Below are 27,640 nucleotides of genomic sequence, written 5' to 3'. Positions count from 1 at the left end.
ATCTTTGAAGACATGATGTGTTTCCTTTGTGAAGGGAAAACAAACGCGTATATCACATCCGTGCGGACTGCGGAGTATTTGAAAACGGTAAAATTGAAGATTAGTCGTGGAAGAAAAAGCCACTCGTTGTTTCGTGTCAAGTCGTGACTAATCCATGTTGCGCTTTGGCGGTTGGAAATTTTCTCTGGTGTTCACAGTTTTACGGGAAAGTCTGTAAAACTGCCTCACAACGCGTTTAATAGTGAGCGTTTATTTCCATAACTGGCCTTGTTGCGATGTCGTGACAAAGCACCCCCCTACCCTATCACGTCTCCCGTTTTGCACTGCCGTTCAGTTCTCTCGCTATTCTACCCCCGTTAACGATAAAATAAAAATTCGAGAAACTAGGGGGCGATGAATAGTCTAGCATTGTCAGCGCGAGTCTCCCGTTTGTCTGACAATCCAATACGAGTTTTTAAGTTTCTTAAAAATCCTCAAAGCCTGCGGAAGTGTTGGCATTTCTTTTCACCTTAAGGTAAGTTAGCTTGTGGAGGCGCGGTGGCGTTCTTGTTAAATGTACTCTACTGATCGAGCGGTCCGGGTTCGAATCCGGGCGGGGGGGGAACTCCATATAAAAGGAGTGGAGTGTTCGTTGGAAATTTTGAAAAGCAACCCTCAGAGGTATCCTGTTATCCTGTTTTGTGGGCGTGGCTTGAACTTTGTTTCTTCCGAGAGGTACCAATTCCAAAACAACACATTACCTCATAATACATATTTGTTTCAGCTCAATGCCCTAAAATGTTACAAAAAAGCTCTCGCTGAGGACCTTTTGAGGCTGAACCAGGGGCTGAACACCCTAAGAGGTACTAGCACCGCTTTTTTACCCCTAAAAGTACGACGAGAACCCCGGTCCTTATTATATGGGATTCCTGCTTAGGAGACTGTTTTTCCGTTTGTGCACACATTCTGCATTTGTTTCAGAAAAAAAAGTTTCAGTGAACTAAAAAAAAAAATGTGCTCATGATTTGTCTTTGATAACGTATGGTTATCCTGACAAGATCTAGTTTATTGGTTGACTACAGTGTGAAAATTTCTTTACACCTAATGGCTTCACTCAAAATATATATCGTTTTCATAAATATAATTTTCTTTTCAAGTTTTTGAAGGATAGAATTCTTGAAAAAAACATAAATTGATGTAGTTGTACCAAAATGACTACTTGATAGTTTAATTCAATTTAAGCAAGTAAAGGTTCTCAAAAGATATGTTCTTGTTCACTATCCTAATTACACGTTTTTTTTGGCAAAATTATTCTCTAATTCTCTAAAGATTTTTTTATAGCTTGATCCTCAAACTTACATGTACTTATCTTGGATTTTACATGTGTCAACCCTTTTGCAGGATAAGCCCCGGTGTGGGGCATTTTTCTTGAAATTCTTGTTTGCTCTTACTATGGGACATTTAAATGAATTGTCAGTTTCCCCCTACCACCCCAGAAATTGCCATTCTTTGCATACCGTGGAATCTCGATTTCTCAAACCCTCATTTTCTCGAACCTCCTGATAACTCCAACCAAATGTTGTTTCCCTCCCCTCATTCGAACACCGTAATTTTACCCCCGATTTCTCCAACTATCCGATTTTTCGAACCAATTTTCATTTCCCTTAGAGGTTCGAAAAATTGGGATTCTACTGTAAATATAAAAAGCTAATACCCAGAATTTGTAATTAAAAAGCAGCCTTCCAAGAATACTTAAAAATTCAATAAAAACTGTCGTAATACTTGTCTTCAATAATTAATTATTGTTAGCCATCTCCACAGTACAAAATCCTGTATGTTCCAGTTAAGATACCTCTCCGTTGGCATGTCTTGTCCCCATCATACAGATGGATCACCATCAGCCGGTTGGCCTGTATCCAAGTCTTTTGCAGTCTCCTTTGTTCTCTTGGGCACAGTCTTGTACTTGTATGAGGAAGCAATGTACAGGAAAACAACAAAATTGATCAGCATCAATCCAGACAACAGGAAGTAGAAATACTCCATGTGTCCTTGATTGGGATCTTTACTTGGATACCAATCACCGTTGCTAGCCGCTCTCACTATGGTAACAAGAACATTTGCCACATAGTTTCCAAGTGCACTTGTGATAAGAAAAGCACCCATCACCAGTCCTTGAAGACTCTGGGGGGCTTGGGAATAGGCAAACTCAAGTCCTGTGGAGGAGAATGAACAAAGTCAATTACAGAGGGGAGGAGTGGTGCAGTCATAACAGCGCTCAAGGTCGCTTGCTACCAGTGTGGCCCAAGTTGGATTCCTGAGCTCTAAGTCATAATTATGTGGGTTAGCTTTGTTGTTGTTGCTTGTCCATCGATTTTTCTCTGGATTCTCTGGCTTTCTTCACTCGACAAACTAGGTAATGGTAAAGGTAAAGCCTGCATAGAGGCCAAGTGGCCCATCAGGCCACTTGGCCTGCTTATCCCGATTTCTGTACATGAAGCGACTAGGACTATTTCTACTCCACCTTGTGTGGGATGCTAGTCCATCACAGGACTACCCCAAGCATTACGTTCGCCGATAGCCATTTATAAACCTAGGTTGAGAGAGGCAATGTGCGAGTAAAGTGTCTTGCCCAAGAACACAACGCAATGTCGATCCCCGGCCAGGGCTCGAACCCGGACCGCTCGATCCGGAGACGAACGCACTAACCATGAGGCCATCGCGCCTCTCAACTCCACAAACTAACACACTCTAAATCTCAATTCAGTTTAGTTTCTGTCCTCCGCAATCAGTTATCTTTGCAGCTTACCCAGAAGCGTAACACCTCCACAAGACTCCACAATACGATCTTACTTTAAATACTATTTTCAATAATAACAAGAATATGAGTAATATATCAGTTGCAAGTTGGCAAAGTGAACTGATCTCAAGGTGGCGGTCACAGGTTCAGGGTATCCTGTGATTGTAGCATAGATTTACTATGTGAAATTAATTACAGTACCGTAGTTACACGATGCCAAGAGGAAACATGAAAATAAAAACATTTCAATTTATCATTAATGTCCTAAAGTGAAGGATTTGCTAACCTGTGATAACCAGAAGCACCTCACTGGATCCAATTAACACAAATTGTGGGATTTGCCAAAAAACATTTACACTTGAAGCATTGCGGCTTTCGCCAAACACTGTTTGTATACAAAACCCGCCATCTATCCATGTATTCCTTCGTTGTATCTCAACCACTCCAGCCACAATGACAGATGCAGATATTAACAGCATTCCAACACCGATACGCCGCAGAGGAGTAAAATTAATGCCGCAGTAATTGAGAAGAGGATAAAAAACATGATCAAAAATGGGAATCAACACAAGCACAGCAACGATATCGAAAAGTGACAAGGATGCCGCTGGAATTGTAAATTCATCAAATTCTAGTCTCATGTAGGTTGCTTGAATGAGGAACGTTGTCGGCATCTGCAACATGAAAAGCAATAACAAATAAACAACAACAACAGCCCAGCCCAGCAATCACAAAAGAAACAATACCTTGCTGTGCATGTTGGTTAATTAGTGCTTGCAGCCTTACAAACTAATTTTAAAGTGGAACTATGATCAAATTTTTACCCCTTCATTTTTTTAGGTGTATCACGTAGAATTCCGTGATACACGCCGTTTACCGCCTGTGGCACCGGGCGATAGAAGCCTGAGACCCCACATTAGAAGATACTGACTACGTCCTTAGTGAATGCAGTCTACACTGGATGATAAATGTATTAAATGAAAACTTAAATTGAAATCCAACCTGTGAGAAAATTGTCCAGTAAAAAACGAACAGACCAAAGATAGCAATAACTCTCAACAATGCCTTGACATCTTCAACTTCTACCTCACCGAACTTCCCTCCGTATCTCCTCTTTGCCCCCTCCAGCCACGTCCCTGCATTCTGCTTGCGATTTCGCACTGCTTCACAGACTATTTTTGCAGTGTCAGTGAGTTGGCTGCCTCCTGGCGATTTGGTTATGTAATAGTTACGACCCGCAAGAAACACGATAACAGCGATAAACATTGTACAGGCTGGAATACAATAGCCATAAAACACATTTGATTGTTGAACTCCTACAACCACTGTAACGGCTATTAAAGATCCAACATTGATGATAAAGTAAAACCAGTTAAAGAATGACTGAACAGCCCTTTGTCCATCTTGTTCAACTTGGTCCGCTCCAAATAGTGAGACATTGGCCTTGATTCCTCCGGTGCTGAATGCGATCATTAGCAGGGCCAGTCCGAAGTATATCAATCTCATTGTTTCGTTATGAGTGGCTTTGGTATGAAATAATGTTTGAATCATATCATCTCCCATGGCAACTGGGACAAATAGAAGAGTTCCCACAAGATAAAGCAAAGAGCTTCCATAAATCATGTTGAACCGGCCCGTGTACGTGTCGGCCATCCATCCCGCCAGAAGGGGAACAAGATAGCACGTTCCTGAAGGAAAAGAAACAGCAAAGCACTATATCGTCAAAACACTACATGGGCGAAATTTTCCAAGATTTCTGGTGAAATAGATAATTACAGATTATTGAATGACTTTCTAAGTGGTTTCCTGAATATCACTACTTTTTTCAACTTGATTCCTGTTATCTTGCTTCAGCTGGTGTTCTAAATAACGTAAGATGTGAAGCCTCGTAGATCTTGGCCTTCACTTCTTCACTGTTTTTGTGGCAAGAAGGGGTTACGAATACGTTTACTACACCTCCTGGATGAATGCCAGTCTAGTATTCTGTCGGGTCGTCTCAACAATTTGCCGATACTCATTTATACTGCTAAGTGTAAAGAGGCAGTATGAGAGTAAAATGTCTTTCTCAAGAACACAACAGTATGACACCGGCCATGATTTGAATCTGGATCGCACAATCTGGAATCCAGAACGCCAACCATTTGGCTACTACACTTACCTAGTTACGCCTGAAACAGAAAAGTTAATGTACCAACCTGAAAGCAAGTAACAAATAGTTGATGGCCAAGGAGGATCAAGATTCAACTCAGTACTGGAGAATAACAGTAGATTTGCTCTCAGTCCATAGTAGGTTAGGCGCTCACATAGCTCTGTTACAAGAATGCAGGTAACTACGAGGGACTTTCGGCCACGTCCCATAATCTGATTGCGATTGTTAACAGAAGAGTTACTGCAGGCCCCATGAGATGTAGAAAGGAGATCACTGTTCTCTGAGATCAACGGAGAATTTTCGTCCGCATTTGGCATCTTGCATATAGGTATTTTACTGGATGTCTATAAATCAAACAAAGACAGAACCTGTATTACCTTTGTACAGTTTCTTTCAATCACAATTTACACAATTTATAGTTACACAATCATGCTGAACAGGATGCAAAGTGATGTCGACGCTCGACATGGAGACCAGCAAGCTGACTGCCGCAAGTATTCTGTGTGGACCAAATCGTTACACTGCGGACATAACAGCCGAGTAAGTGGTACGACTGCCTCAGTGCATCAATTTCGTCGATTTTGAAAATGATTCGACAGTGCGGACACGGATACCCTTTGGAAGCTTCTCCGACACCATGGGATATGGCAGTATAGATTGTCATCATCAGTCGTAACTCCTACGAGGGGAGAGCTCTCACTGGCAGGAGCATTGATTGATTGCATAATGAGAACATCCACGAACCCCGTTCACAGCAAAAGCACGAATTGGAATCCAGTGGACACTTTGGATGCAGCTGGATGAACTCGACTTTGCAGACGACCTAACACTTCTATCTCACAGGCATCGACAACTGCGTTGCTCAGACGTTCAACAGTGTGGAAGCCTTTTCCACCTAAATTCGCCTTCACATCAAAAAGGGAAAGGCTTACACAACAAAATGAATGAACGAACGAACGAACGAACGAACGAACGAATGAATGAATGAATGCCGAGTCAGTACGGCTGGAAGGCAAACCTCTGGAAGAGGTGGATGCCTTCACCAATCTGGGCAGTGTAGCGGACAATAGGAGGGCACGAGGACTGACAATATAGCCAGGGTCGTGAAAGCAAGAGCAACCTTTCTATAGTTGAAGAACTTCTGGAGTTCCAAAGAACTGACACTACAGACTAAGATCGGGATCTTCAATAGCAACGTCAAACCTGTCCTACTCTATTGATCATGAACGTGGACTGAGGACAACCGTGGCAACCATAAAGAAAGTGCAGACCTTCCTCAACACAACTCTACGAAAAATCCCCCCGGATACGTTGGCTAAACTGCATCAGCCGCAACAACGATCTGTGGCAAGGAACCAACCCGTCCTAATCACAGGGGGCGTAGTAACTGAGAGATGTATTAATTTTTAAGATAATATTATTTCTTCCCCCCGTATGGCAAAAAGACCTGAGATTGCTTATATTTACGTTTTTGTGTGAAAGGGCATTCCAAATGATCGAGCCCCTATGTGCAATAGAATGCTTCGTGTAAACTGTGTTAAAACGTGGTACAACATCTTTCTTTCCGCTTCTGAGACCATGTCGATTTTCAGCCTTGACAACGATGACACTCTTGCTTGGTGGTGTTGATTTTAGTAGACCGTGATAGGCTTAACAAGATTATAAACAACAACAAAATGTTGGTAAATTCTAGATTCAGGCCAGAAAACAAGCTTACTTAGGTTTCTGTATAATACAAGGCTAGGATTGTATTGCCATCGCCCCTCGTCACAAAGAGGGGACGCTTGTCAATCGCTGGCCACTAACTTCCATATTTTGACAGTAAGACCTAAAACGTTTGTTGTGACTGATAAAAAAGCAAAAAACACATATTCTACAGCAACATTCAGATGAGAACGTTTGAAAGCCTCCTAGCCAACGATTAGCCGGAATCTTTCTAAATGTCTGGGATGTGTTTTTAAATAGAATTTCAGTTGTTGCGCTGATACAGACCGGTTGATGTATTTATATCTCAATGCATGTGAGGTCTGTATGTAAATGTATACAGGATCCCGCAGAGGGAAAAGATGGGATCTCTCCTGCTTATAACTTCCTGACGCCCATCACGTGCATTGCAAAGGCCAAGGCCATTCTCAAGAATACCTAATTTCGATCTTTTAATCCCTCCAATCGGTGAACTGCGTGAAGCAGTTAACCTCAAATCAAGTGACAAGAGGGGTGTGTGTGACATGGCTATGGATGCTCTGCACTCCTGACCCCTGTGTAAAAGTGCGCACACTTCTAGCAAATCTTGGGTTAATAAGTTACCACTCACGACTCGATTCATTGAATTACTTAGTAGATCGCTTTGAGGAAGATATTGCTCTAATTTTATAAGAAAAATATACCTCTTTTTTGATGAGGACCGGCAATTAGCGCTTGCAAACTCGATCTTGTCGCACGTGCGCAAATCAGACTTAAAAACAATGACACTTCATGATAACTTGTGAAACTATGCGAGCCCTTGTGAGTCCCTTGTGAGTATCTTGTGACACTGAGTAGTATCTCTACTCTTGTATTTTGAAAATGCATCGTGAAACCTGATAATGGTTGTGACACCATTATCATATGGATAACGTTTTACGCGTGTTATGCAGTAAATTTTACCTTTAAATCCTCCACAACACTAAGCCGGAAGAATCTGAAAACGGAAGGAATGCATCAAATGTTTCCAATCATCCGCACTACCTATTGTAGGAGAAATATGAAAACGCAGCAATCACCAGTCATTTTATATTCGTGTTTGAGTAAAAGTAGAATTCGGCCATGAGGAGTATCATGATTACAGTAATGTCATCGCTTTCAAAAGAGCTTTCAAAATGTTTTCCGTCCACACTGAAACGCAAAGCTCACACGTATTCAAATTCCTCCGGTTTGAAGAGCATTTCTGAAAAACTCCGCTTTCGTGGCGGATTGGTGTGGACGGAAGACCTAACCGAAGAAGTAAAACGCCGCTTTTATATTTCTTCGGCGTAGCGTGGACGGGGTCACCAGTAGCAAAATACCAAATGCAAATGGAAATTTCTACTAATAAAGTTGTTTTTTGGGGTTTTTACATGAAGCCAGGATGATGTTCCCAACAATGAAATTGCTGTTCTTTAAGAAACGAGTTCTTTTCTCACAGAATTTCTAATGTCTCCGAACACCAATATGACCGCCTGAAAAAACGCCGTATACTGGTTGGTATGGTGGGAACGATTAAGCGTTTTAACTTTTCACCTGTTTTTGCTGCGCTCAAAAATTTGTGACATTATGGTGCTTTGTGAGAATCGCAATCCTTCTAATCCCAATTCGATTAGATTAGTGGCATGACTGCGAGGTGTAATTTTTTTCAATAAACGATTCATCTATCTCAGTTATCTATCTATGTTTACATACATGCGCACCTACAAGGTCAAAAGGAGCCAAAGGGATGGAAGGAGAGAGGGAGGAAAAGACGAACACGTCATATATCATTTTCCTTCCATTTTAAATTTGGAGACTATTTGAGTGTTGATTTTCCGTGACAACCTGTGCGATGTCGTGACGAAGTAATGAAGCCAGTGTTAACATGGAATCGAAGCATTGTTAGCGCGCGAGCAAGCGCTCTTGGAGTACAAAGTGCAAGAGTCTCAAGCCCGTCCACACTACGCCGGAGGAGTTTGAAAACGCAGCTTTATTTCTACGGTTAGGCCTTCCGTCGACAACTCGGAGCTTTTCAAGAACGCTCTTCAAATCGGAGGAATTTGAAAACACCGGCTTTGCGTTTTAGTGTGGACCGAAAACATTTTGAAAACGCTCCGCTGTTTCCCCGTAAATGCACAGTTTTACACTAACTACTAATTCATTTTAAAACGTCCGTCAAATACTACTTACCTTCAGGTGCAAAGAACTGCCACCACTACAACACAATTCGAAGATTTGCATGAAAATAGATATATACCTCGTGTGAAACAGCTGATACGCATGTAGGAACGATCATGTGAGACTCGATGTGAACTTTGTCACGACATTCTCACAAGGCTTGAGACGAAAAATTAACACTCACTAAGCCGGTTAAAATGATAGGAAAATATTATGTGGCGTTTTTCTTCTTCACAAACTTTGCAGCAGAGAAAAGAACGCCCGGGCTTTTATTGAAAACTAGATCATTGGATAATGCAATTCAAAAAATTTCACTGGCTTAGCCATCGTGGGTTATGAGCCATTATACCATGCTCTACAAATAAGGCAAGCGTACGCGTGATTTTTTGGGGCGTTTTTATTTTTATTTCAGTCTAGTTTTCTCTACTTTTGGGGCGTTTGTAATAAAAATATTACTCCACTCGCGCTTATTGGATATGAGATTAAAGCCAACTCATATCCAACGCGCGCTCGTGGAATGATTGTTAAATATAGACTTGATAGGTATGTGTGTTCCCAAAGGGTATACGGTTTTTGAAAGGTTTTAATCCCCCCAAAAAGGTTCGCATAGATTCTGACCCATTTGGGCTGAAAGAGAACATGTTTGCTCTCTAGCTTGGCATTGGGTATTTTGTTTACAGGGAGCTCTTTTTCCGCATCAAGATTTGGCAAATTTGTAGCCTTTCTCAAGTGTTTATGAAAATAGCAGCCATTTCTGGTTATCCGAAGTCGGCAGGTATATTTTGCAGGTTGCAGGTTGAAATTTAATTATAACTGGAAAACCACTGGCACTTAAAAGAAACGTACAGGTGGTAGAATGACCCTGACTGTTACATGACGCTGTTTACTATCGCTCAGAAAGGTGGCTTCCACCCAAGTGCCAAACCGGCCGAAGCGATGGGAGGAGAGTATATTCCTATGATTTTAGGCCTGCAATGAATAATTGTTTTTGAAGAAAAGTCTGAAATATCATCTGAAATATCTGCTGAATTTGGTTTCTTCCCTGTGAGTACCAAAATGAATGCACACTGAGCTTGTGCTAGTATATTCCGTCGGTTAAAATCTTATATTATTTCATTTCTTTATTTATTTGCTTCATTTGTGATGGCAATCTTCTGTTGTTGTGGGAAGACCCGAGCCAAATCTGGAATCGATGGAAACATCTGTGGAGCGGCCATCCAGCTGGCTTTGAATAGATTTCACTGGTCTCGGCGCGTCGATCGATAAGCGCTTATAGCGGATTGATCGTGTTTTCACTATGTGAAAGAGGCGAACTCCTTTATGTAACAACCCCTGACGAGTATATAGGTTATTAATTACTTTTAGTGCCAGCGGTTTTGCAGTTATAATTAAATTTCAACCTGCAACCTGCAACCTGCAACCTGCAGAATATACCTGCCGATCCGCAGTCGTAGATGAATACACTTAGCTTTTCAGGTGTGACATCGCATGATAAAATGGCATACCAGCTAATTTACAGGTATTCCATGCACCTAGATAAATGTTTCTAGCTTTATCGATGTGTTTGACATCTCCACTTTAATTGCGTTCGACGAATTGCGTTCGACGAAGTTAGAGAATCCAACCCTCCCGATTTGATCGGGAGACTCCCGATTTGATGTGTTGCCTCCCGCTCTCCCGATTCATATCAAATTCTCCCGATTTATCATAAAATTGTGAAAACAAGGGGAAAAAATGATAATCTTGAGAATTTTTTGCGATGGATTACACTTTCTTCTCATATTATCCCCCCAGTCTCTCACCGAGTGTTGTGCAGACTCATCAGGCCAGCAGTCTTACTCCATTTAGCAGCTCGAAAAAGATGGATTAACAACAGTAAAGAACAGCCCAAAGATGTCTGTGATAAGAATAAACTAAAGACCTCATAGAATAACTCAGAAATGATGTCAAAATGCAGGAAAAGGCATTTGAGAAAACCTAAATTTGCAAAATTTCCCGGGGGGGAGGCATGCCCCCGGACCCCCCTAGAGGCTGGCGCCTTCGGCGCTAAAAGAGTCTCCCTATTTTCCTTCAAAAGGGCTTGGAATCTCTGCGAAGTGGAACGCAAACCTAATTTTGACCTGTGGCTTTTCAGAGTTCGTTTCCCTGTGCACGGTTATAGGCCGAAAAAACATTCCTGTAAGGACACCAAAATGGCCACCCCGCTTGATTTTTGCAGGGGCATGTCACGGCCAGTAAACTGGACATGTGATAAGACATATGGCGAACATGTGAGTATGTGAGCAGGCCATGTGAGCTCGTCTTTCCGATGGATCTTTCTCTGACTTCTTTCCATTCAGTCGCCGTACGCTTCGCTATTACGCACTCTCAGCGTTAGATTTTGGCGAATTTAAACGCTTCGACGGTAGCATTTATCGAAATCTGAGAGACTAAACACGACTTGGCTTTGGGATGATAACCGTGGGAACAGCTACATTTTGATTGCATTTGTTGATTAGTTCCAGTCACGACAGATAGCTCAGTCTTTATCCGGTCGAGATTTTATTGTTTGGAATCGGTGGAAAAGTACTCTGAAGGCAAGATCCATAAGGCTACTTTATTCATCAGGGGAAATATTCGGATTAGTCGTACGGAGTTTGTTTACGATAAACGACCCCGCGAAACGAGCACGCTATTGCAAATGCTAGCTTAGAATAATGTACGTAATTACATATGAAACTTGAGAGTCTACAGAAACTGGCAGCTTCACGCAACGTATCAACAGATCGTGACCTCTTCACTAGCATGGACTTTGACACTATGCATATCTGACTGTAAAACCTCGGTTGCTTCTGAAAAATGTTGATTTTAGCAATAGACAAAGGTTGAAAGTCAGCTAGTGAAATTATTTATTTACAGTATATATATATTAAAGTGAGAGCGTCGAACGCACTCTCATAATCTCTGATTACTACTAGTTTATTACATGAAACAACCAAACAAACAACCGGCACAAGAAAATAACACAAGAAACCGATTCCCCATTTCAAATTTAGGTTTACTCTATATACTCTTTCAGTCAGAAACTTCGGAGTGGATGACTTCAGCGTGTGCAGCATGTCGTCATGGGATCATCTGGTCCGAATTAAAAACCGTTACCAGTCTGCAACAGAGTCTTTAGATTGTTTTCTTCCAACGCAAAATAATTTAACTTCTTTGAAGACATGATGTGCTTCCTTTGTGAAGTTAAAACAAACACGTAGATCATTTTGCTTTCATGCAAATATACAGACTGTCCCGTGCGGGATGCGAAGTATTCAAAAACGGTAAAACTGAAGATTAGTCGTGGAAGAAAAAGCCACTCGTTGTTTGGTGCCAGGTCGTGACTAATCCATTTTGCGGTTTGGCGGTTGTCATTTACGGTTTCATCTCGCATATGATTGGTCACGAAATAATATACATTCCAGAAATTTTCTTTGTTGTTCACGGTTTAGGGGAAACCCGCGTTTAATAGTAAGTGTTTATTTCCATAACTGGCCTTGTTGCGATGTCGTGACAAAGCACCCCCCTACCCTGTCAAGGCTCCCGTTTTGCACTGCCGTCCAGTTCTTTCGCTATTCTACCCAGTTCATGATAGAGTAAAAATAGGAGAAAATAGAGGGCTGTGAACAGTCTAGCATTGTCAGAGCATTGTCTGACCATGTAATATGAGTTTTAAGTTTCTTAAAAATCCTTTAAGCCTGCAGTAGTGTTGGCATTTCTTTGCATCTCAAGGTAATCATTTAAGGGCGCCTTAATTAAAGTGGATTAGCGGTTCACTTCTGGAGGCGCGGTTGCGTTCTTGTTTAGTGTGCTCTACTGATCGAACAGTCTGGGTTCGAATCCCGGGGGAGGGGGAAACTCCATATAAAAAGGAGGGGAGTGCCCGTTGGAAAGTTTGAAAAGAAACCCTAAGAGGTACCAAGATTAGACTGTTCACAGTCCCCTATTTTTCCGTGAGGTGGTAGATGTCGATCGTTGAGCTCGACGGGCCGCCATCTTGATCTCTTGATGCGAGCGAAACTGGAGAGAGAGAGGACAAAATGCCCGTGGGTAGGGGTGGTGGAGGGCACGGCCGGCACGCTATTAACCCCACTGTCACTACCCACGGGCATTTTGTACTCTCCCCAGTTTCGCTCGCATCAAGAGACCAAGATGGCCGCCCATCGAACTCAACGATTGACATCTACGATCTCACGGAAAAATAGGGGACTGTGAACAGTCTATACCAAGATCCTGTTTTGTGGGCGTGGCTTGAAATTTGTTTCCCCTAAGAGGTACCAATTCTAAAACAACACATTATCTCATAATACATATTTTTTTCAGCTCAATATCCTAAAATGTTACAAAAAAGCTCTCGCTGAGGTCCTTTTGAGGCGAAACACCCTAAGAAGTACTAAGACCGCTTTTTTTTTTTTTTAACCGTATAAGGTATGACGAGCACCCATGTCCTTGTTACATATGGTAGTCCTCCCGGGGGATCTGCGTAGCAGACTAAATATTTCCTGGACTGTTTTTCCGTTTGCGCACACATTCTCTATATGTTCCAGAAACAAAAAGTTTCAGTGAACAACAAAAAAATGTCTTCATGTTTTTTCTTTTATGATCACTTATGGATATCCTGACAAGATCTAGTTTATTGGTTAACTAGTCTAAAGGTTTCTTTAGACTATGGCCCCACTCAAATAAAGAAAATGCTGCTATGCGCGAGGTCCATGGACCCTCCCACTCAGTCAATACTTATGTGAAAAAACCTGCTGCCAGCAGTCTGGTCAGTCTTTTCCCCATCAGGGAGGGGGGAGGGGGATACTCCCAGAAAAGTTTGGTGGGGGTGTGTGGCCCACTTCCCAAAACCGTTACCCTATTATAACCAAAATCTGTGATTTTCCCTACCCTATTTATGATCAGACCAAAAATTTGATACCCTAGTTATGACTATTGTGGCCGACACAGTTACCCTAAACATTATTTTTGAAGGGCTTTTGTTGATGGTCTTACCAATAATGATGAAAAAGTAGCTTCCTCTAAAAAACACACCCAATTCAGGACCAGATTAAAAAAACCATACCCTATTTAAGACCAAAATGGCCAAATTGATACCCCGTTTATGAACAAAATGTCTGAAAAAAACCCAATAGATTTGTTTGATAGCCTGATCCTCAAACTTATGTGTACTAATCTTGGATTTTACCATGGCTTGTGTTAACCCTTTTTCAGGGTACGTCCCGGCGTGAGGCATCAGTGTCTTCTTGTTTGCTCTTACTATGGGACATTTGAATGAATTGTTGTCAATTTCCCCCTACCACCCCAGAATTTGCCATCTTTTGTATACAGTGGAATCCTGATTTCTCAAACCTTCATTTTTGGAACCTCCTGATAACTCGAACCAAATGTTGTTTCCCTCCCCTCAGTCGAACACTGTAACTATCTGATTTTTTGAACCAATTTTCATTTCCCCTAGAGGTTCGAAAAATTAGGATTCTACTGTACATGTATATATGAAGAGTACCTAAAAATTCAATGAAAAACTGTGGTACTGCATGTCATTAATAATAGCTTTCTCCACAGTACAAAATCCTGTATGTTCCAGTTGAGATACCTCTCCACTGGCATGTCTTGTCCCCATTACACAGATGGATCACCATCAGCTGGTTGGCCTGTGTCCAAGTCTTTTGCAGTCTCCTTTGTTCTCTTGGGCACAGTCTTGTACTTGTATGAGGAAGCAATGTACAGAAAAACAACAAAATTGATCACCATTAATCCAGACAACAGGAAGTAGAAATATTCCATGTGTCCATGATTGGGATCTTCACTTGGATACCAATCATTGTTGCTAGCCGCTCTAACTATGATAACAAGAACAATTGCCACATAGCTTCCAAGTGCACTTGTGACAAGAAAAGCCCCCATCACCAGTCCTTGAAGACTCTGGGGGGCTTGGGAATAGGCAAACTCAAGTCCTGTGGAGGAGAATGAACAAGGTTAATAAGGGGAGGAGTGGTGCAGTCATGACAGTGCTCACAGTCGCCTCCCACCAACATTGCAGGTTGGATTCCTGAGTTCTGAGTCACATAATTATGTGGGTTAGTTTTGTTGTTGTGGGCGGATGGCAAGGTCAAGGCTTTAGGTGTTTGGTTCTGCACTGATTGTGAAGAAAGTAAGAAGAAGAATTATGAAGAAAAGGTTCATAAGGTAGAGGATATCTTAAATAATTGGAGAAACAAGAGATTAACTTTAATTGGTAAAATCGCAGTTATTAATTAAGGCTCTAGCTGCATCACAATTTGTTTATATTCTGTCATCAACAACGTCGTGTTCAAAATCTCTGAAAGAAACAAACAATCTTCTTTTTAAATTCCTTTGGGATAACGAGGGCGACAAAATTAAGCGGACTGAAATGATAGCAGATTACCAAGATGGAGGACAAAAGATGCTTGACATAATAGAATTTAATAAAGCCTTGAAAATTTCATGGATACTTAAGTATATTTCAAATGACTGCAAATCTAAATGGAAGTGCTTTTTTGATTTTCATTTATTTCAGGTCGGTGCGAAATTAGTTTTTCTTGGTAATTTGGCACCAAAAGATGCCAGAAAACTTTATATAAAAGATGATTTTATCCAAGAACTTATTGAACTGTGGACGGACTTAAATTATAGGGATTCCTTTGTGTCTCAAGCTAATTTCAGTGCTGGTCATAAGTGGAATAACTCGATGATCAGAATCGCAGGTAAGATGATATTTTATAAACACTGGGCTAATGCAGGAGTGATGAAAATTAATGATCTCATGACAAGTGATTCAAGAATAATATCTTACAGTTGTTTCAAAGATAAGTTTTACTTTCCACTTTCATTCCTCAAATTTTGTGGAGTAACTTTGGCTATCAGGAGTGCTACAAGATCTCTGAAATTGACATTGCCTGGTGAAAAAATTTTGGAAAATGTACTGCTTAAGTTAAACTCATCCAAAAACCAAGTCAAGCAGCTTACAAAATCCTTATCAACAAAAAGTGTACTTGCTCAGAGAAAAGCCAAAAGAAATGGATTAGAGACTGTGAACTCATCGATGTGGAAAATTTGGACTGGGAGTCAATTTATCTACTACCTAGGATATGTACATTAAGCACAAAATTAAGGAACTTCCAGTTCAAATTTCTCCACAGGGGAATAGCTACAAACTCTTTTCTATTTTATAAAATTAAATTTTTGGAATCAAATCTTTGTTGCTTTTGTCAAACAGCACAAGAAACGTTGCTTCATCTTTTCTGGGAATGCCCAATCACAGAAGCCTTTTGGAATAGCGTTCAACAATTTTTCATCTCTGTTGATTTAATACCAGCCTCACAAGTTTTAACTTTATGCCAATGTTTAGGTCTCAAAGGAGGGAAAAGCGCCTTGTTATTCAATCATTGTTTACTACTTGGTAGATTCTACATTACTCTTGTAAGTACAAAAATGTTCGACCATCCTCAATAGAATACATTAATCAGGTTAGATGCAATTTAAAAATGGAAAAGCATGTTTCAATTATAACGGGAACACAAAACACATTCCAACAGAAGTGGCACAAAATACTCCAGTCATTGTAACTCCCTGTTCTCTCCTTTGAACGTTTGTTTAAAAAGGCAATTTAATTGAATAATATTTAGGTTCTCCTTTTCATTTGAACAGCTCTAACTTAGTATTATATGGCTCTATATTTTTTTTGCTCATCTTTGCTTTCATTAATTGTTAGAATAGTGTATTAGTAGCAGTAGTAGTATTGTATCTGTTAGTTGTATTATTATTATTATTATTATTATTATTATTATTATTATAATATTTTTTGTCCCTATTATTAATATTGTTGTTATTCTGGATTAACTCCTGTTAAAAAGGTTATTATATTGTTAGTGTTGTAACCAATGCTGACTGGTACTGTAATTTGTAATTTGTAAGTAGTGATAGTGATGTAAGTAACTTAAGTTTTTGTAATAAGTAATAAAGTGTAGTATTGCAAAGAGAAAAAAAAAAAAGCTTTGTTGTTGTTGCTTGTCCTTTGATTTTTCTCCAGTTTGTCTAGTCTGTGTATGAGTCAAATCACCCATTAAGCCAGTGCTTATCCCGGTTTCTGTAGCATGAAGCGACTAGGAGTGTTTCCACTCCTCCCTAGATGGCATGGTAGTCCATCGCAGGGTTACCCCCAGCATTAAGTTTGCCCATACCCATTTATACACCTGGGTGGAGAGAGGCACTGTGAGAGTAAAGTGTCTTACCCGAAAACAGAATGCATTTGTGCCCGGCCAGGGCTCGAGCCCGGACTGCTTGATCTGGAGATGAGCTGTGCACTACCGTCCATAAGATCACAGTGCCTCCCAACTCTATAAACTAACACACTCTAAAATTACAATTTCTGTCCTCAATCAGTAGTCTTTGTAGCTTAACCAGAAGCTTAACACCTCCACAAGACTCCACTATACAATCTTACTCCAATACTATTTTTAATAGTATTGAAAGTGAAGATTTTTCTCTGACCATAAGATTGATCATTCAAATGATCAAATGACAAATATTCAATTTGCAGGTTTTTTGTTTGCTCTAATCTCATTAGTCAGAAAAATTTCCATTCACCAATGATAAACAATAATGTTGGTTTCAGTTGCACTCATTACTAACAGTCTTATTACATTTCACAAAATCAAAGGCTCCTTACCCCAACTCATGATATTTGAAACATTACATGTGATATGCAAGGCTGATCAAAAAGATTTTGAGGAGTTTGTTTGTTGTGTGATACAGCATAAGTTTAATAACAATCATTTACAATAATCACTTGACTTATTTCAATGGATCACTTGGCCTGTTTTGATTGTAATAATTATTATTGATTTTAAAGTGATTAGTTCCAACAAAGAAACTGAATGTGTTACTTATGGTAAATAACTATAACCAACTCAATAATATACACTAAAAAAATTACTCGATTCTGATTGGCTGAGAGCAGTGCAGTTCAAGTGTAACACCAGTGCAAAAAGTGAAACACCAGTGCAAAAAGTGTAACACCAGTGCAAAAAGTGAAACACCAGTGCAAGAAGTGTAACACCAGTGCAAATTACACATTGCAATTCTGGATTATGATTGGCTGAAAGACAATAGGAAATTTTCTAAGCCAATGATATCACATAAAATGATGACGAAAATTTTGTGCAGAAACTTTAAAAAAAGTTTTCTCGAATGAGAAAATGGCTTCAAGAAAGATCTTCCAGCACTTCCTCCAAGCAATTTTTTTCATGTTTACATTATTAAAGGAGAAGGTCACTCCAGAAAACATATATTTTTTTGTCAATGCTGATAAAAACCTCACACTAAGTTAAGCCACCCACCAAAGTTTCAGGCTCTATAGTGCAGGTTTTCCTTGTGAAATTCATCTCCAAAAAAGCCCAAAATTCGAACATTGGTACCGCCATTTTGAGCAGTACTCAGCAGCCAGGCCCCGTTTTCGTGATGTCATTCTGCCCGAGAGATTTTGTCTAAATGACTTCCAACAAACCCTTTAACTACCACTCTGGGTTATGGCTGCTCTTGAGCCATTTTATTTGAGCCACACATGTTCGAAACTCTGAAATGAAAGCATTTAAGATAATGAAGTGTATAATTACTTGGAAAAAATAGATTCTGCTGACTTTGTGAAGGATGCCAAGTCAGTTGCAGGTTTTTTCTCCTTCCCACCAGTTTCGAGTTGGACAGAATGATGTCACATAAACACCGCTTGGCTGACAAGACTGTTTCAAAATGGCTGCCTCTGAAGTCGCTTCTTTTGAGACGAGTTTCTTCAGGATAGCAGGCACTTCAGAGGCTTAATATAGCTACATGTAACTGTGAGTTTATACAATTAATGGTTTTGGTTATGAATAATTTCTCAGTTGCAAGTTAGCAAAGTGGTAAGATTTCAGCCAGCTAATCTGAAGATGACAGCCGGTGCGAGGGTCACTGGTTTGAACCTTGTGATTGTAACATAATGATAGATTTACTATGTGCAACTATCTACTGCAGTTACACAATGTCAAAAGAAAACAGAAAAAAATCATTTAAATTTATCATTAATGTTGTAAAGTAAGAGATTTGCTTACCTGTGATAACCATAAGGACCTCACTGGATCCAACTAACATAAACTGTGGGATTTGCCAAAAAACATTTACACTTGAAGCATTGCGGCTTTCGTCAAACACTGTTTGTATACAAAACCCGCCATCTATCCATGTATTCCTTCGTTGTATCTCAACCACTCCAGCCACAATGACAGATGCAGATGCTAACAGCATTCCAACACCGATACGCCGCAGAGGAGTAAAACTAATGCCACAGTAGCTAACAAGAGGATAAACAACATGATCCATAATGGGAATCAACACAAGCACAGCAACGATATCGAAAAGTGACAAGGATGCCGCTGGAATTGTAAAGTTGTGAAATTCTAGTCTCATGAAGGTTGCTTGAATGAGGAATGTTGTCTGCATCTGCAACAACAAGAATAACAAATAAACAACAACAACAACAATAACAATAAAACAGCCCAACCATCACAAAAGAAGTGATGAAAGTGAAGTATGATCATCGCAGTAAATTTTCCAATTTAAGCAACTGGAAAGAAGAAGCCTGAAAAAAAATCAGGGCTTCAACAGGATTCGAACCCGTGACCTCCGCGATACCGGTGCGATGCTCTACCAACTGAGCTATGAAGCCACACATTGGGAGCAAGGTCAATTAATTGAGTTCATATATTCCCGTGAGTGAAATGATGTGAAGTATATATGAAATAATTCATATTGAACTGCAGTAGTAGATGAAAGTGAAGTATGATCATCGCAGTAAATTTTCCAATTTAAGCAACTGGAAAGAAGAAACCTGAAAAAAAAAATCAGGGCTTCAATGGGATTCGAACCCGTGACCTCCGCAGTACCGGTGCGATGCTCTACCAACTGAGCTATGAAGCCACACATTGGGAGCGAGGTCAATTAATTGAGTTCATATATTCCCGTGAGTGAAATGATGTGAAGTATATATGAAATAATTCATATTGAACTGCGGTAGTAGATGAAAGTGAAGTATGATCATCGCAGTAAATTTTCCAATTTAAGCAACTGGAAAGAAGAAGCCTGAAAAAAATCAGGGCTTCAACGGGATTCGAACTCAGTTGGTAGAGCATCGCACCGGTATCGCGGAGGTCACGGGTTCGAATCCCGTTGAAGCCCTGATTTTTTTTTTTCAGGCTTCTTCTTTCCAGTTGCTTAAATTGGAAAATTTACTGCGATGATCATACTTCACTTTCATCTACTACCACAGTTCAATATGAATTATTTCATATATACTTCACATCATTTCACTCACGGGAATATATGAACTCAATTAATTGACCTCGCTCCCAATGTGTGGCTTCATAGCTCAGTTGGTAGAGCATCGCACCGGTATCGCGGAGGTCACGGGTTCGAATCCCGTTGAAGCCCTGATTTTTTTTCCAGGCTTCTTCTTTCCAGTTGCTTAAATTGGAAAATTTACTGTGATGATCATACTTCACTTTCATCTACTACCGCAGTTCAATATGAATTATTTCATATATACTTCACATCATTTCACTCACAGGAATATATGAACTCAATTAATTGACCTCGCTCCCAATGTGTGGCTTCATAGCTCAGTTGGTAGAGCATCGCACCAGTATCGCGGAGGTCATGGGTTCGAATCCCGTTGAAGCCCTGATTTTTTTTTTCAGGCTTCTTCTTTCCAGTTGCTTAAATTGGAAAATTTACTGCGATGATCATACTTCACTTTCATCTACTACCGCAGTTCAATATGAATTATTTCATATATACTTCACATCATTTCACTCACGGGAATATATGAACTCAATTAATTGACCTCGCTCCCAATGTGTGGCTTCATAGCTCAGTTGGTAGAGCATCGCACCGGTATCACGGAGGTCACGGGTTCGAATCCCGTTGAAGCCCTGATTTTTTTTTCAGGCTTCTTCTTTCCAGTTGCTTAAATTGGAAAATTTACTGCGATGATCATACTTCACTTTCATCTACTACTGCAGTTCAATATGAATTATGTCATATATACTTCACATCATTTCACTCACGGGAATATATGAACTCAATTAATTGACCTCGCTCCCAATGTGTGGCTTCATAGCTCAGTTGGTAGAACATCGCACCGGTATCGCGGAGGTCACGGGTTCGAATCCCGTTGAAGCCCTGATTTTTTTCAGGCTTCTTCTTTCCAGTTGCTTAAATTGGAAAATTTACTGTGACGATCATACTTCACTTTCATCTACTACCGCAGTTCAATATGAATTATTTCATATATACTTCAAAAGAAGTGATATTGTGATACTACATGTAATCAGCCCTAGCCGTGTATAATTTGACCAGACTGAATTCTACATTACAGTGGGTTAAGGGAGGGGAAGGAACATGCTCTCAAGACCTGGAAATCCTGGCCACACCATTAGTAAATGCATTCTATACTTGATAATAAATGTGTAGATCTTGTTGAATGAAAAGAGAAATTGAAATTCCAACCTGTGTGTAGATTGTCCAGTAAACAATGAACAGACCAAAGATAGCAATAACTCTCAACAGTGCCTTGACATCTTCAACTTCTTCCTCACTGAACTTCCCTCCATATCTCCTCTTTGCCCCCTCCAGCCAGGTCCCTGCATTCTGCTTTCGATTTCGCACTGCTTCACAGATTATTTTTGCTGTTTCAGTGAGTTGGCTGCCTCCTGGCGGTTTGGTTAAGTATTGGTTACGACCAACAAGAAACACAATTACAGCAAGAAACATTGAACCAGCTGTGATGCAATAACCATAAAACACATCTGATTGTTGTACTGCCACAACCACTGTAAAGGCTACTAAAGATCCAACATTGATAAAAAAGTAAAACCAGTTGAAGAATGTTTGAACAGCCCTTTGTCCATTCTGTCTAACTTGGTCTGCTCCAAACGGTGAGACATTGGCCTTGATTCCTCCTGTGCCGAATGCGATCATTAGCAGGGCCAGTCCGAAGTATATCAGTCTCATTGTTTCATTATGAGTGGCTTTGGTATGAAATAATGTATGAATCATATCATTCCCCATGGAAACTGCAGCCAGGAGAAGAGTTCCCACAACATAGAGCAAAGAGCTTCCATAAATCATGTTGAACCGGCCCGTGTACGTGTCGGCCAGCCATCCCGCCAGAAGGGGAACAAGATAGCATGTTCCTGAAAGACAAGAGACAACTTAAAAAAAAGTTTGAGGAAATACATCTTGGACATACTACATGTACGAAGACTAAATTTTCCAAGATCATCAGGAGAAATTATATTTAAATTACAGTTCAGTCATTCCTGGTTAAGTTAATTACAATCTCTCAAATACATCGTGCCTTGATATCACCACCAATGGACATATTTCTCCACCTCAGGCCATTGATGAAGAATTTGTAAAAAATGACTTACTAAGAGGTGTCATGAATAAGGCCAGAAGAGGGGGGGGGGGGGGAGCTTATCTCTTATTGCTGCTGCAGTGAGTAAGCCTGAAGTAAACGAACGAGGCAGCTCTCTAATCAGGAGAAGGTCACATTGTAGGGGCCTTGAACATGTTATTGCAAAATGCAAGGAATTGTGGTAGCAGTAAGATCAAATTAAGATCATCTTAATTCTGCATGAATGGCAGAATTAAGATGTGCTGTCTGATCTTGTGCTCTCTCTCTTGCATCGTTGGTTGCAGTGTACGAAGGTGAGTGACAGTTTTCTGCTGTGCTTATTGCTATTTTGGACGCTTCTCTTATCGTTCCTGTTTTCCTTTTTTAACTCTTTTTTTGTACTGCTATTGATGATGTTTAATTGTGTCTAAAAAGTAAAATTTTGATTTATAACCAGGCATCTGTTTTATAGTTTGAAGCAGAGTTCCCAATAATCATCAAGGGTTATTTGCAATCTGTTGAAGTTAATGTTATTTAAAAAATCATAGATTTTACAAGTACTGTTTATATATTTTATCTGCACAACTTTACTCAACATTTTGGAAATCAGACGGGGGAGGAATATACTTCATTCAAATCCTTCGCAAAAATTACGGCTTGTTGATGTTATTAAATATCTGGAACTGGAAGTCATTCAGCTGTGACCTAAAATCTTTCGGAATGTTGTATTTCTCATGCAATATTTGAATTTAGAATTCTTGCAACAATGCTATTTAATTCCTTTGAGAAGTTTCTGGAAACTCCAGAACAATAGAAATGTAATGAGGCTTAGTGCTGCATACAGCTGAGTGCTGTAATCGAGAAGTTAAATAAGCCAGTTTGTTACTGTTACCAACAATCCTGAGTTCTGTATGGGAACAACCCTGCTCTGCACTGACACTCCTTACATCCTTCTTCCCTTTGGCAGCATTTCCTACCATCTAGGTAAACTGTAGTATGGGCTAAATATATAGGTATGTGTAGCCCAAAGGGCATGGTTTTTTAGCTGTCTTGGTCATAAATAGGGTATCGATTTTGGTCATTTTGGTCCTTAATGCAGTTTGTGGGGTATGGTTTTTGCACTCTTGTTTTGAATTCAGGTTTTTTTGTTAGAAGAAGCTACTTTTTTATAATAACATAGATAAGACCATCAACAAAAGCCCTTCACAATGCCTTTAAAATTGGTCTGAACTTGGGAACTAATTATAAGGCAGGTCTGAATCAGGGGTATTGAATTATTATGGTCAGGCCTTGAAAGGGGTATCTAATTTTTGGTCAGGTCATTAATAGGATAGAGAAAATCACACTTTTTGGTCTCAAATAGGATATGGTTATGGGAAGCAGGCCACATACCCCCACCCGATTTTTCTGGGAGTACATGTATATCACTCTAATATTACCTCTTATCACTGGGTGTGATAAATACAAGTGTACCATTTTTAGCTTCATTTAGCCTTCAACTCTAATTCTGGATGGAAAGTTACAATCTTGGTCACAAGAGTTGGAAAAATTCATTGTATATGCATTTTGCCCCTCCCCTCCCCTGTGCAATGTTGACAAAACACTTTCATCTGACACAAGTTTTCATTTTACTATTTTCCAACATTGAAAGGGGGAATGGGGGTGCTGGCACTTATTCTGTAGCTATTATGGTTATGAGTTTATGTTTTTGGTATTTCCCAACACAATTAACATATAACATATAAAATACAGTCAAACCTCTGGTTGCGGCCACCTCTTGTAAGGGACCACTTCTCCTAGCTCAGCAACTAGTTTTCCACAATACCAAAGGTTTCCAAGTCAGATCACTATGTCGAACCTCTTATAAGCGACACCTCTTGTAAGCGGCTGGGACCACTTTTAGAGTTAAATTTGAAATTTTCTTTTGGTTTTAACCTCCCATAAGTGACCACGACAGATAAATAGAACAAAAATTGGATAATAAGGTATTGTAACATTATTGCACTCCTGGGTAGAACAAGAGACAGAAAGTACCGGATTTTTTTTTTTCTCAAAATTGACTTTTCACTTGACTAAAACATTTTAGACATGGGTAAGTCTCTGCAGTTACCATATACTAATGAGGCAAAATTTTGATCCAATATGGGCTAAGCCCTCTTAAGCAACCACCTCCTGTAAGCGACCACCTACAGTATGCTTAACATTTTGGGTGGTTGCGTATGGGAGGTTTGACTGTATAGTTACATTCTAAACACAAAAGTTAATGTACCAACCTGTGAACAAATAACTGACAACTGATGGCCAAGGAGGATGAAGATTTAACTCATTGCTGCTGAACAACAGTAGATTTGCCGTCACACCATAGAAGGTGAGGCGCTCACATAGCTCTGTTACAAGAATGCAAATGACTACCAGGAACTTTCGGGCACATCCCATAGTCTGACTGCTAACAGAAGAGTTACTGCTGGGCCCATGAGACGTGGAAAGGCGATCATTGTTCTCTGAGAGTAATGGAGAATGTTCATCTGAATTTGACATCTTGCATATGCATGTAGGAGTGTTACTGGATGGCTAGGAATCAAAGAAAATGAGAACTTAGATACTCTAGTACAGCTTCTTTCAATCACAATTTACGTATCGTAGTAAACGCAAATATATCAAATGTAAACACACTACAAACATTACAGTTGCTGGAACTAACATATTAGTTTACCCCTTGAAACTCAATCCATCTTCAATTTTTTTGATACATGTCACCTTGTGAAAGGTTGTTCTGTTAAATGTATAGGACATCCATTTAGCCCTTGCAATACAATTTTGGCTACAAATGACAGCCTAAAAAATTATGCTTATAAAGTTTGTGATACTTTTTGAAACAGTGCAAGCTCCCCCCCCCCCCCTGCCTCTATGTCACGCAACACTCGAGGGTGTGCTCTCAGGAGGGTGACAGAGAAAGGGCCATAAATGGGCCATGCATATAAACCCTTGTGAATACCTTGTGATGCTGAGGTCACTGAGTAATCCCTTGAGGAAACAATTACTTTGAACACCCTCATAATACTGAGTGTTGCTATTAATTATCAGATACGTTTAATACTCTTTAGTATGTTACGTATTTTGGTAACACCTTTGTGCTTCTAAATGCAATGGTGGCCAAACAGTTCCCAAACAGTGAAATTTTTCTCTTTAGGGAATTAATTTTTTTTCTTATGTAATGATTGAACGATTTTCTTCTTGATGTTGTTTTGCCTCTAAAAGTTGTAACATTGTGACATAATTTAATTATTTCAATGGGGGTGGGTGGGGGTGGAGGCTTGGGTAATTTTGCCAAAAAAATTTATGCGCAACAAAAACTGCTGAGAAAAAAATCGTGCTAGGAGAGTGATGGGGAAAAAATCAAGCAAGTGTTTTCTAATATCATGTTCCGCTAAGTTAAGTGCTATTTTGGGATTCTTGAGTTTATCACGCGTAGCGGGCGGCAAACAGTATTTCTCTACCTTGATCGCTTTGACCTTGTATCCACGACCCTCGGTGAACAAAGCAAAATAAGAAACCTTAACAATTCTAGGCTACCTAAATTTAAGGTTTCATCCATTTATGAATTGAACTGTACGCGTTGTTTCGTTTGCATGCGGAAATTATCCACCTGCATTGTTCATAACTTCTCGCTGATGTCCTTCTCGTTGATGTCCTTCCTTCTTCCATTACCGTTCAATTCATTACCAACCGACAACGCAAGTTCTTGGCCGAAAGGTTTGAGTCTCCAGTGTGCAAGACTACAGAGCGCCTACTCACGTCAAAACAGCACTGATCGAATTTTCATAATCGCCGCCTAAAAAATTCAATTTACAAGCCCGCTGTTTTGCGGGCAAAGCATTGTACAGTTATCTAACCTTAACACTAATTCACTTTAAGACGTTTTCAAAAGCTTACCTTGTTGTGTCAACACTTCCATACACTTCTAGGATTCGCAAGAAAATAAAAATCTCATGTTCGAAAGCCAGACAGACGAGCCGCTATACACATCAAATCATGTGAGTCTCATGCAGTGGCAATGATGACTCTCGTTTTGATGTAAACATTATTTTGTCACGAAATCACAACAAGGCTTGTCACGGACTGAAAGGAAAATGATATGTGATGTGATTTATTTAAATATTTATTTAACATTTTTTTTTATCTTCACGAAGAGAACACATGTTTTCTTCAAAAACTGAGTTATTTTATTTTTAAGGAAAAGAATGTGAAGACTAATTACAGTTTTTGATATCACGTGACCAAATGACAATCCCGTGATGACACATATACTGCGCACGCTAAAGTCATACAACTCCAAATCCTGTCTCGAGGAGTGTTGCTGAGATGGGAAATTTTATCGTGTCTTATTAGCTCGCTTGTTTGTTTGGTTATTTTGTTTTAAAGTGTCGAGCCGACACAAAGTCTTGCTATTCTTTGCAACTTGCTTTTTCTCGCAATTATTTGCAAATGACCTGATGATCTGATCAAAACTTCTCACTTCGAGGCAAAACATCTGGCAAAATCTGATTTCAAGACAAGCATGTGTTAGGAATGTGACACAATGAACTGTGTCACGAACGATTTTACGTTTTCAAAAGTGTCACATAAGGGGTTGTGGGGGGGGGGGGGGGGGAAGCGGGTCCTGGAAAGAGATATGCCAATCACTGCAAGGCTAAAAGGGGGAAAACAGGGGGGGGGGTGGGGGGTGGGGGAAATAAAAAATCTAAAATATACATATTTAGATTAAAGCCTAAAATCATAATTACAATTAACTCAATTACAATTATTCTAATCTACTGTGGCTCTTAAAATTGTGGAAAATTTGTCTAATTTACATTCAGTTCTTTTTCCGGTTTTTCTAAATTTCTTTCTTTCTTTTCCTCAAAGATTCGGACCTCTGAAACACGAAGCACCGTGAAAATTGATGCTGAAAGTAAAAATATTAGCATTTCGCAGCCATCTTGATACATCAACAGGGAACCATAACGTTTAACGAATCAACGGAGCCCAGCATTTTCGACCCCAGGCACTCAGTTTCTCTCGAATTCTTTCTCTGTGAATTCTTTGAAGTCAGCATGTTTTGTTTACAAAATGACTGTAAAACAGCATTATATCAGTGTATACGATTGCTGACGTATCAGCAATAAAAAATACAGTTCTTACCCAGCGGTTTTTCATGAGCATGAATTGCTAAAACCTGGCCTCTTCAAGCTTCGAAAGGCTTGCTGCCTGAACGTACCAACGGCAAACCCAGGGCAAACCACGTAAAAACTGGCGGGAAAAATGGTCACGTGGTCCCGTCTTCCGTTTGTCGGTTCTTCACGTGCGTTCGAGTGTTACTTTA

The 27,640-nt window shown here is 39.9% G+C and overlaps 2 protein-coding genes across 3 annotated transcripts; both read right to left on the bottom strand.

The window, feature by feature from the left end:
- Nucleotides 1–992: 992 nt before the first annotated feature.
- Nucleotides 993–9,983, bottom strand: LOC110059361 (solute carrier family 15 member 4-like). 2 transcript variants are annotated; one of them, XM_089277512.1, is made up of 6 exons: nt 8,820–8,878; nt 7,572–7,652; nt 4,972–5,269; nt 3,779–4,464; nt 3,063–3,450; nt 993–2,192 (listed from the first exon to the last, which is right to left on the bottom strand). In XM_089277512.1, exons 3-6 carry the CDS (start codon nt 5,240–5,242, stop codon nt 1,858–1,860), a joined length of 1,680 nt encoding a protein of 559 aa, XP_089133638.1. In that variant the 5' UTR covers nt 5,243–5,269; nt 7,572–7,652; nt 8,820–8,878; the 3' UTR covers nt 993–1,857. The 2 variants fall into 2 exon arrangements, with proteins under 2 accessions (XP_089133638.1, XP_089133637.1); XM_089277511.1 differs by lacking the exon at nt 7,572–7,652 and having other exon boundaries at nt 8,820–9,983.
- Nucleotides 9,984–13,124: 3,141 nt separating this feature from the next.
- LOC110059365 (solute carrier family 15 member 4-like) lies at nt 13,125–26,334 on the bottom strand. The gene is made up of 5 exons (XM_020766059.2): nt 26,212–26,334; nt 24,552–24,849; nt 21,390–22,075; nt 18,938–19,325; nt 13,125–14,785 (listed from the first exon to the last, which is right to left on the bottom strand). Exons 2-5 carry the CDS (start codon nt 24,814–24,816, stop codon nt 14,451–14,453), a joined length of 1,674 nt encoding a protein of 557 aa, XP_020621718.2. The 5' UTR covers nt 24,817–24,849; nt 26,212–26,334; the 3' UTR covers nt 13,125–14,450.
- Between the last annotated feature and the right edge of the window lie 1,306 nt (nt 26,335–27,640).

This window comes from Orbicella faveolata, unplaced genomic scaffold (genome assembly GCF_042242905.1).
Source record: "Orbicella faveolata isolate gen_17 unplaced genomic scaffold, um_ofav_v1 contig_46, whole genome shotgun sequence".
NCBI classification, from domain to species: Eukaryota; Metazoa; Cnidaria; class Anthozoa; order Scleractinia; family Merulinidae; genus Orbicella; species Orbicella faveolata.
Note: the sequence above shows the minus strand (reverse complement) of the source record. Positions and strands in the feature narration are given on the sequence as shown.